This window comes from Eucalyptus grandis, chromosome 8, assembly GCF_016545825.1.
Source record: "Eucalyptus grandis isolate ANBG69807.140 chromosome 8, ASM1654582v1, whole genome shotgun sequence".
Classification (NCBI taxonomy): Eukaryota; Viridiplantae; Streptophyta; class Magnoliopsida; order Myrtales; family Myrtaceae; genus Eucalyptus; species Eucalyptus grandis.
Genome location: NC_052619.1, coordinates 12,643,297 through 12,654,275, shown reverse-complemented (window position 1 = coordinate 12,654,275; position 10,979 = coordinate 12,643,297). Strand labels below are relative to the sequence as shown.

The 10,979-nt window shown below is 43.2% G+C and overlaps 1 protein-coding gene across 1 annotated transcript; it reads left to right on the top strand.

Moving 5' to 3' along the window:
* The first annotated feature begins 7,211 nt into the window (after positions 1–7,211).
* LOC104416319 (B3 domain-containing transcription factor ABI3) lies at positions 7,212–10,152 on the top strand. Its single transcript, XM_039299593.1, has 6 exons — positions 7,212–9,038; positions 9,163–9,255; positions 9,437–9,537; positions 9,654–9,700; positions 9,858–9,934; positions 10,039–10,152. Exons 1-6 carry the CDS (start codon positions 7,212–7,214, stop codon positions 10,150–10,152), a joined length of 2,259 nt encoding a protein of 752 aa, XP_039155527.1.
* The last annotated feature ends 827 nt before the right edge of the window (positions 10,153–10,979 follow it).

The following is a 10,979-nucleotide window of genomic DNA, read 5'->3' as shown; positions in this document are numbered from 1 at the left end:
TTGTCGCCGTCCCAAGGGAATAGGTAAAGCAAATTAACAATCCTTATATTGGTTGGACAATTCAGTCAAGAATTCTAATTTTTATATCGAGTTTCGTATAAGGATTCAAACTCGAGACATAATTTAATACTTTACTCCTTGAAGAATATACATCGACACTATGCAATAATTAGTTCCTCGGGTGTTATCCCATCTATCCACAAACTTTTGCACTATAAAACAGTGTAATTTCTCATAAGTGAGAGACAAACAGACAAATATATCAGGTTAAAAGACCATCTAATCCATTCGCAACCACAAGAGTAATGGAAAAATATATCACGTCTTTCTTCACTCACTCATGCAGTTTTTTTTTTCCATTATTTGAGATAAATAGACATCACAAAATTACTTGATTTTAGTTTTTGAATGAGTTTTTGGACTTTGACTATACATTGTGAAAGTACGAAAACTCAATTGCACTTTCTTACAACATTTAAGACTTCTGTATACACATGCTAATTTTTCTTTTTGTAAATGATGCATTGTGCCATGACCACTTTTTGACTTAATTTTTCAGAACTAAAGTACTCCGTGGTGTCTTACCAAGATTTCACAGCCTTAACGTGGTATCAACTAGATGCAACATCATCTCTAGCCAAGACTTAAAACTAGAGTACACAACACTCTTCAATCTGCTGATAAGAGCTAAGTGATAGAGTCGTGTGACATGACCATCCCCGGGGCACTTCTACACCCTAAGGATTTCACTGAAATTTTTGAAGTATTCGTGAAGTATGACATTTTGTGTAGGAGATACCACAAATGCACAACAGTTTTGAAAACAAAAATAAGCACAGAAATAGTTAGTGCATTTAGTGTTTGAACAACTAAAATGTAGTGATTTGATTGAATTCACACCAATATAATTTATCCTAGAATGAAGTAATTTACACCCTCATGAAGTTTTGCATGCACAAGAAAACTGCAAACTCTTTCAACAAGAAGAAGGAAAAGTTTCCTGATGATGAGGTTTTAATTCAAAGCAATGAAATGACTTATTCCTAGCTTGTCCCTAAGAACATTGCTCGCATAGTTGCGTGATCCTATGCTTACTCAGATTTTCAGAAATCCTCGATTAAGAAATCGACATGTTCATTCATATGTATGACCATTTACTCCTGAAAGCAACCAACCCTAGTGGAGAATACCACCCCCGCTCTCCATCTTTCTCTTCTCTCTCGTGTTGTATGCTGCTCAGACATTGCAGAAACTGCCGGTCACCAGCGAGGCCACCATCCCCACGTTTTCGGAGCGTCCACAGCTACCTTCATCCCCTTCTTCCCAGTTCCCATGTCGTCGCTCCTCTTCTCTCTCTCTCTCCCCCTCCGACCACATCCGTCTCATCTGTCAACAAAAGGAGCTGGCCAAACGTAGTCTGTTCGAAAAGGGAGACGACCAGATCTTGTCTTTAATGTCTCGGGCAGAGAGAGAGAGATCCTCGTTGGGCTTGATTCTCCAAAGCGGGCGGCTAGAGGCAAAAGGTGGCTGGAGGGGGCGATGGTGTCGGGGCTTCTGCAAAGGCCACTTGACAACGCACGGGCACGCAGAGAGACAGAGAGAGATGGTCGATCACCAATTGCCTTTTACTAGTTCGTTAAGTTAAATTTTGCAGTTCACATGTATGACTTTTATCACATTCAAAATTCCTAAAATTCTCATGATACTCGCATATAATTTTTCATGATTTTCTGAAAATTCGAACATTATAATTATAATTTTCACGGGAATGCAAAAGGTGCATTTTACTTATTATTTTAAGTGCTAACGAAGAGACTGATTGGAATATAATGTTAACAAAGAGGCCCTCCATAAATCCATAAATCCATAAACTTCACAGGGTGGAACAGGAAAACGAAGCCATAACATGTACTTGCCGAATGAAAAAGCTAGTCGTTTAGCTCTTTAGTTCTACAGAATTATATGGCTTCTACCATTCGAGATACAGTCCCTTTCTGTAATGGCGAGAGAATGGCGGGTAAGGAAAGTAGATGTTTACGCATGGGCCTGCCCCCGTAAGAACCAGAAAGGACACTTCCCCCTCAGCATCCCAATGCAAAATTCTCCTTTGGGTCGAAGCCCAACAACAAAATTCCAAGCATCTTTCATCTTCCGATGAAGGTAGACTTGTGAAATCCAATCGAACAGCGTTCTTTTCCTAGGACGAAAATGACAATAGAGAGGTTTCGCAAAAGCCAAGGAAAATCAGAAAAAGGAAAAGACAGCAGAGCAATAAGAAGGACGAAACATGATTCGCTTTCGATACCCAATTGGCTGAAGGTCTCTTCAATGCACGATACATAGGCAAAGCCCGTCGGTTGTCTGCTCGGACCAGAGCGTGGGAGAAGGAGGTGATGATTTTCGTAGACTCGAATGTCAGGTGACCAAAAAGGAGTGTCGAAACACGTGAGATGGAGCAGAACATCTGGTCGTCGATTATGGAGAGTTCTCGGTGTCAGTTCAAAAAAAAAGTCTTGAAGTCTAGATATGCATCGAATGAAAACGAAATAATGAGATATCTATAGGGAGAGAGCTAGGACGATTAACGGATATAATCGTGGTGCTAGAGAAATTGGCGATGGATGTATTGCCTTGTGTCGGGAGACACAAGGCCACGACTTTAATAAATTGTGTTAATTAACAAATTGCAAGATTTCATGACTTAGAATATCGTCTTTACTCGACTTTATTTAGGTCGGGCATTCTTAGAATGGCATGACGTTGAAAAGTTAGAAGTCTCAATTTGAAATATCGTGTTTCGTGATGTTGCGCAATTAAATCTTTAGATGAATTGCAAAAGGTATAACCTAATTTCATTGTCTTGCTCTCTCTTACCATCCTTTTACCAAAAGCTTTGTGCGAGAATGAGGGACAGCAGGAAATATTTTTATAGATGTCATCAGTTAACGAGTGATTGTTAGGTCTCTAATGCATTGCACACAATGTTAAATTCACGAACTTAGTTAGGAAATTTTATATTATTGTTGACAAGGTGAGGAGATGTGACTAGGAGATCTACACGTCTTGGACATCACGATAGAATTTTGCATTTTTTATGAAATTTTCAATTTACTTAGTCTACTCGAAAGGACCTTGTTCGTGTAAGTATCTCGAATAGGAAATATCAAGGATACCCATTTAAAGAACACAATCATCGTTGGAGGTAGGAGTGAATAAGATAAATTGACTAAATCGTAAACCGCATGGACTGAACTGAACTAGTCAATTGGATCCAATTCTCAAAATTACCAATTCAATTCATGGTTCATAAAAGTAGAATTAGTGTCCGGACGGTTTAGTTTTTGGTTTCAAGGAGAGAATCGGATCGTCTAGACCAATTACTTTTTTATTTTTCTTTTTAAATGTCTCACACACATCTCTTCTCCTCTTTCGGTCTTTCTCTTTCACTCAAAACGCTCATGTCTACTCTATCTTTTAGTCTTTCCATTTTTTTTTTCTTAAGTCTTCAAGTTCAAGGTATTCTCTCCATTAAACTCAATCGATTCTATTGGACCTCTTAGGGATCAGACTAAATTAGTTGGTCAATTTCCAATTCTAAAGTGGGATCGAATTGAATCGGGAAATACTCACCACTAATCGGAAGTAACGAAAAGCACCGGTTACATATAGAAGATCGAATTACGACGCGTCACGCTCAAATCATATATATCGACATCGATCAACGCGAATCAGTCATTCGCGTTATCGAAACCAAAAACTAGGACACGTCGTCCCATCCCGACAGGTCGATAATATGAATTTTTTTTTTTAAAAAAAAAAACCGCGACCATCACGTGCCACCACTCGCAGCAGTCGGTCCGCTGGCCACACCAAGCGGCGAAACGTGGCGCCATTCGGGGGAAGTCGTCTTTTTTGGGGGCCGTCCTACCCTACTCCTCCTCCCGGGGGTGAGGCGATCGAAACTGCCCACGGCGGTACACGACAGCGGGTAGTTTCGCAGCAGCAGCAGTAAGGGAGCGAAAGCTAAAAACCCCCCAAAGCGCGTTCATTGGCGGATTCGAAGAAAGGGAGGGTGGGCAGACGTCAGATTCTGCTCGACACGTAGGCGTCGTGGCAGCAAAACGGTCGTCTCCCGCCGCTTAATCCCACGAATCCGGACAAAAACACCCCCCGGCGGAGACCAAACCAGGCTGAGTTAATGTCGTGCTAATCCTCCCGATTGGAGCGAGTCGGTCCACCTCTATTTTTTACGTGGAAATTCGCTCACGGGTGGTGAGGAAAATGTAAGAACTTATCTCGGAGGATAATTAATTTACACAGCTTCTGCAGTTATGTGTGTATTCAATGATAACCCACCAGTCCGCTTTTTAACCACCTCATTTAGAGACAGCTTATCGTTTCCAATACATCTGACTCGTATTACGTGCAATCGATGCGTTAGGAAGGAAGATGTTTCATTTAATGGATTTGATTAATAAGAGTCGGAAGTACGTTCGTTGACAAGATCATATCTTATAACTGACCTGATTACACCCTTATGAAGTCTATGTGTTTTGATTGAACGTCGGACTTAGAACCACGGACATCCTGGGAGGTGAATTTATGGAAGGGATTGAGAACTTAATTAAATTCTCTTCTTTTTTTGTCGTCTCGACATGGATGAAAGTTGGTGATTTGTGTGGAAAGTGGCCTACGGTATCTGATTTCTCGTGCTCTTAGAAAATCACCACCATGAATGTAAATGTTATTAACATTAAAATCATGTGATGTGAGCTCGTAAGAAAATTGACATTAAAGCAGTGGAATATTATGGGTGAATGGGTTGATTAACAAGATATTTCATTTAATGGTATGATTAATAAAAGTCCCATGTACGCTCATTGACAAGACCATATTTTATAGGAAGATTCAATTACGCCCCAATTGTACATATGTTTTGTGATCAAACTTAAAGGTCAAAATCGAGAATATTCTAGCAGTTTTTTTATTAGGAGGGATTGAGAATTCATTTTAAATTTGTTTTTTGGTTGTCTCGGCATGAATGACAATTGGTGATCCGTAAAAAGTGGTCTACGATATCTGATATCTCATGCTCTTAGAGAATCACTACTATAAATATAAACGTTATTATCATTAAATCGTGTGACGTGAGCTCGAAACAAAATTGACGTTAAAGTGGTGGAACGTTATGGGTTATGGAGGTTGGTTGAGGCCCTTTGACTTATATATGGCTTTGCGTGTCCCCCTTTCCTTGGTACAAAGGGACCCCAATCACTGTCGATTGAGCTAGCGAATGAAAAAGAAAAATTTAAGACCATGTAAAATGATAAAATCTACATGTATTAAATGCTCGTGAGGTTGTTGTTAACTATTATAACAATTTGATGTCAAAATTCCTATTATACATAACACGGGGATATTCGATGCATTGGAAACTTTAACGTTTCCTTAATTAATTGCTTAACAAGTGCCTTTAGTACATTCTTTTACAAAATTGACTGTGTAGATCTTACTAAGGACTGCCCAATTGGCATTGAAAGTAATGAAACATTATTGGTTATGGTGAATGGATTAAGGCCCTTTGATCTATATTGGTTTTGCGTGCTCTCTTTCCTAGGTAATAAGGAACCCCAATTACCATTGATTGGGCGAGCAAATTAGAAATTTCGTTTCTCAACACCGATCACGTAAAATTAATGCATTGAAAAGTGAAAACTGTAAAATGTCTTTAATTGATTGTTTAACAAGTGCCCTTAAGTCACTCTTTTACAAAACCCATTGTATGAATCTCAATAAGAAATGCCCGTAAGTGCACTCAACTAGAGTTTAAAGAAAAAAGAGCTATAATTCACGAAATAAACTAGAAAATATTAAATAACGAAAGCTCTTGATCTTTTCATCATGTCATAGGTAAAAATACAAGTTCAAAAAATATACTCGATGCTTTTTATCAATTTACTCGTTGACCAGATAGATCAGAAAAGAAACAAACGTTGAGAGAAGTCTCTCTCTCTCTCTCTTAATATGAACGGGATTCCTGAAGCACCTCAAAACCGCAGTTCCAAACAAAAAAACCGAGCACGTTCTCAGAGCAAAAAATGAATTTGGCGAACAAGTCACCCTTGTTTTTTCGCATTTACATTTCGAAAGGCCTGACCGCACCGCTTTGCCCGACCATCCAGTGACGAACGTATGGCGAGTGGCACAAAATCCGGAGTGTGAGTCGAGGAAGTATCGGGCACCATTTCCTTCTCTCGTGTTCTTTTCGTTCCTGTTTTTTTTCTTTTGGCCTCCCTCCTCTCTCTCCCTCTCTCTCCCCATAAACTGTCTTCTTCTTCTTCTTCTCTCTCTTCCCATCCACTCTCTCTCTCTCTCTCTCTCTCTCTCTCTCTCTCTTTCTCTCTCGTCAAAGAACGCCATCTTGAACTTACGAGTCCCGAAGAAAAAAGTCCCACTCGACGATCCTTATCTTAAGCCAGCAGAGAGGTTAGAGACTTGAACTGAACCTTCTAGTTCTTGTATGATGGTTCCAGCGAGTTCTGTGTAGTATTTAAGCAAGCGGGACTCTAACCACATAGACCGTAGCTTCGTATGTTTCTGCGTTAGAGAAGGTTTCGATCTCTTCTGTGGATAATTTGCTGGTGTCGTTTTCGGTTCGTGTGCGATTTTGTGCAGATCATGCAAACGCCTTTTCGATTTTGTTTTTTTTTTTTTGGGGGGAGGGTTTGAGTATAGAGTTGGGGGTGATGAGGGGTCACTTTCTTTCTTCGATGATCTATGTGGGTTCTGTATTTTATTGAGTGATTTTATTATATGAGTTTGTGTGGGTGGGCGGGGTTGGGTTGGGGGTGTTGATGGACCCAGATGGTTTATGTTGCTTGTCTGGGTTGAGAATCTGATGGTCAGAAACAACTTGCCTCTCTTTGTTTCCTTAATCTACTACATTATCTCAACTTGCCCTTATCCGTACACTGTACAAACCCTAACAACCTCCTCCGTTTCTTTGTTCTTCGTAATTATCATTTTTCTTCTCCTTCTGCTTCTTCTTTCCACCATTTTCTTGCTCTTCTTCCCATCTTGTTCAGATTCAGCTCTTTGACATATGTGAAGCGGAACCAACAGAAAAAAAAGAAAAAAAAAGAGAGGAAAAGAAAAAAAGAAAAACCGAAACAGAAGCAGAGATAGGCTTCAGTTCGGGACAAAAGAGTATCATGCAAACCGAGCAATTCTACGCCGGAGATCGGAGATTCGACGATGCCCTCTTCGATGCGCCGAAAGTCGAGCACACAATGGAGGCGGAGCAGGTCGTCGCGAACAGCGGCGATCCCGGCAGAGAGATGTGGCTGGACAAGCAAGAAGAGGAAGAGGAGAATTTGCTCAACGCGAACGAGGCGGCCTCGGTCTTCTACTCCGACTTCCCTCTCCCGGACTTCCCGTGCATGTCGTCATCCTCGTCTTCCTCCTCCACCCGCGCCCCCGTCAAGGCAACGACATGCTCGTCGTCATCCTCCTCCTCGGCCTCGTCGTCATCCTCTGCGGCCTCCTGGGCAGTCTTGAGGTCCGAGGACGCCGCCGCAGAAAATATCGAGAATAGGAAGAATAGTCGCAGGAGCGACTACTGTGACGACAACAGCAACCATATTTTTCAACATGCAAGAGAAGCGGATGCCCCGTCTCGGGCGCTGTCCTCCACAGCATCGATGGAGATCATCCTTGAAAATCCGGTGGATCAGGCCTCCACGGATGCAGTCGGCTCATGCATTGATGCGATTGACACCTTTGGATACATGGATTTGCTAGAGAACAACGACTTCTTCGACCCAGCATCCCTATTTCAGAGCGAACTCCTGCTGGAGGAGGAGTTCCAAAATCAAGAGCCTGAAGCCCAGCTGGCGGAGCAACAAAATCAGCGAGCACAAGCAACCTCAGCTGAGGCAGACAGCGGGAATCGGACGGGTCCAGTCTCGGACGAGATGGGGGCGGTGTTGTTGGAGTGGCTGACAGAGAACAAAGATGATATTTCGCCTGATGATTTGAGGAGGATAAAGATCAAGAAGGCCACAGTAGAGACAGCAGCGAAGCGTTTAGGCGGTGGAAGAGAAGCTATGAAGCAGCTGCTCAAGCTCATACTTCAGTGGGTCCAAACGAACCACCTCCACAAGAAGCGCTTGAAAGAAGCAGCCTCAGTCTCAGCCTCAGTCTCAGCCTCTCAAGTACCCTACCAATACCAAGAACCGTTCCACCACCACCAAAACCCTAACCCTAACTTGAGCTTTTCGCCAGAACCTAACGGCCTCCACCCCCAAAGTTTCCCCCACCAACCTCAATGGATCCCGCCGCCGCCGCCTTATGTTGCGTGTCCCACCCCAATGATGGAAGTGCCGCCGCCTCCACCCGGTTACTGCCCAGCACCTGGTTATATGGGCGATCCAGCGTATTCCCATGGAGCTCCTCCTGATCATTTAAGTGGAAACCCTTTTCCGCCCGAATACCAAATGATCAACTCGGCGCAGTCGTGGCCCATGTCACAGTTCTCGATGGCCGCACAGCCCTATGATTACCCGGAGAATTTTCACCCACCACCGCAGGCGCAAGGTTTAAGGGGTTACCAGCATCATCAGTACCCATTTCAGTACTATAACGGGCATGGCCAGAGGCTGATAAGATTAGGGTCCTCGGCAACGAAAGAGGCGAGGAAGAAGAGGATGGCAAGGCAGCGACGGTTCCTGTCCCACCACCGGAGCAGCCACCACCACCACCAGCAGAGCAACCAGCAGGGCAACCACCAGAGCATGGCGGTGGCGGCGGAGCAACATGCAAGGCTTGGGGGGGAGAACTGCGCCATTCCAGAAGCTGCTCATCAAGCTCATAACCACCCAGGAAGCTGGGTGTATTGGCCGTCCCCCGCTCATGCCGGTCAGGTGGCCGTGCCACCACCCCTTCTTGCGATGGATCCAGTGCAGGTGGCTCATCCGGCGGACCAGCCAGCCATGCAGCAACAGAATTATCAGCGGCAGGTGGCGCCGGAGAGGCGGCAGGTGGGTCTCTATTTTTCTTTTTTTTTTTGGGGAGGGGGAGGGGGTGGATCTTTTGATGGGTCATTTTAGCTTGATTAATTAATATAGATGTTGATGAAAGAGAAAATTATGCCTTTTTTGTTAGGGTTGGAAGCCAGAGAACAATCTGAAGTTTCTTCTTCAGAAAGTGTTGAAACAGAGCGATGTGGGAAATCTAGGCAGGATTGTTTTGCCAAAGGTAGACACAACGATTCCCTTCTGAGAGATTGAAGCGCACGCTTCTTCTTGTGTTTATTTTTAAAAATAAATTGTTATTGCACATGGCACCATCAGTGACAATTTTTTTTAGCTGATGATTGATTTACCAGTGATTAATGAGGAAAATAACGTTGTACGTGATATTGATATAAATTGATCAGAAAGAAGCCGAAACCCACCTGCCGGAGCTGGAGGCAAGGGACGGGATCTCCATAGCCATGGAAGACATTGGAACCTCCAAAGTCTGGAACATGCGTTACAGGTTTCTTTTCTCTTTTTCAGTTTTTCTCCTCTAAGATTCAACAATCCCTTGGGATTTGACTGCGACAGGTCACGCATGTACGGCTTCGTTACTGATCCTTTTTTTTCTTTTTCCAGATTCTGGCCAAACAACAAAAGCAGGATGTATCTCCTCGAAAACACTGGTGAGCTTGTTTGATTTACTTATGCATATGACATGCTGCTAACGTGGTGTCGCACATCCAATCAAATTTTCTCAATCACGGTTATTCCAAGATTTGTTCAGTGTTTGTAGAGCGCTCCGATGAATTTTTCCTCTGTTTTCTGGCATTTTTTTTCCAGGAGATTTCGTGAGAGCAAATGGGCTCGAGGAAGGAGACTTCATAGTCATATATTCGGACGTCAAATGTGGCAAATACGTACGGCGTTCTTTCTGCGTTTGTGCTTCGTTTCATACGTTCTTGGACTTGCTGACCAAACCGAATTCTGACTGATCCGATGTTACTGCGTTCTTTTATTGTAGCTGATACGAGGAGTGAAGGTACGGCAACCCGAGGGGACGAAACCGGAGGCGCACAAGAGGCCCGAGAAGTCGCAGAGAAGCGCGCATGCGAGCTCTTCGCAGAAGAAGCAGTAGGTTTCAAGCAATGCCAGAGTGTTTATATATTTAAGTATATTAAGAAGAACGAAGATCAAAAACATTTTAGACTCTCTCTCCCTCTCTCTCTTCCTATCTGTCCGTCTGTCCTTCGTGCACGAGGGTTGGTGGACGAATGGAGGGGTTGTTGGGCGGCGATCGGACGGCCCTCGGTTCTCTGCGAAAGGTGGCGCAGCAGAGAGACCGACCAATTGCATGCAGAGAGAGAAGTGAGGAGTCGAGGAGTTATTGAAGCACTTTTTCTTCTTTTCCTTTTTTTGCATTTCTCCTTTCTCTTTGTGAGTAAAAAGAAGAATGTGACGTGTTAGGTTTTGAGAAGGTTCGTGCTGTGCTTTGATGGAGGGAGGGAGAAGCTGGATGATGGTCGGGGGGATATCTTTCTCCGTAGGTCGTTCTTGTCATCGTATTTGTACTTAAATATTACAGATAATGTCGAATAAAAAGGGCCGTAGGTTTCTCTTGTTGTACTACTTCTCGGGCCATAACAACAAAATAAAGGTGAAATTCAATGTGTATAGGTGTTAATAAGTTAGTGAATGATCAAATATTGGTCATACATGATTAGTTCAATCTACATGGACTTGCCACCAATTGAAGTTTCATGTATTGTCAAGCTTTTGCATCAATTGGGCCGTCCCTTCACATCAAATCAATTTCGGGCTAAGGCCGAATTCAGCTCGGTATGAGTTGCGATTTCGGAGGACTCGGTTTGTTATTTTTTGGGAAGGGGGGGTGTGAGAGAGAGAGAGAGAGAGAGAGATTTCAAGGTCTTTTGACTTTTTAGTCAACTCGATGTGCCTCCAAGC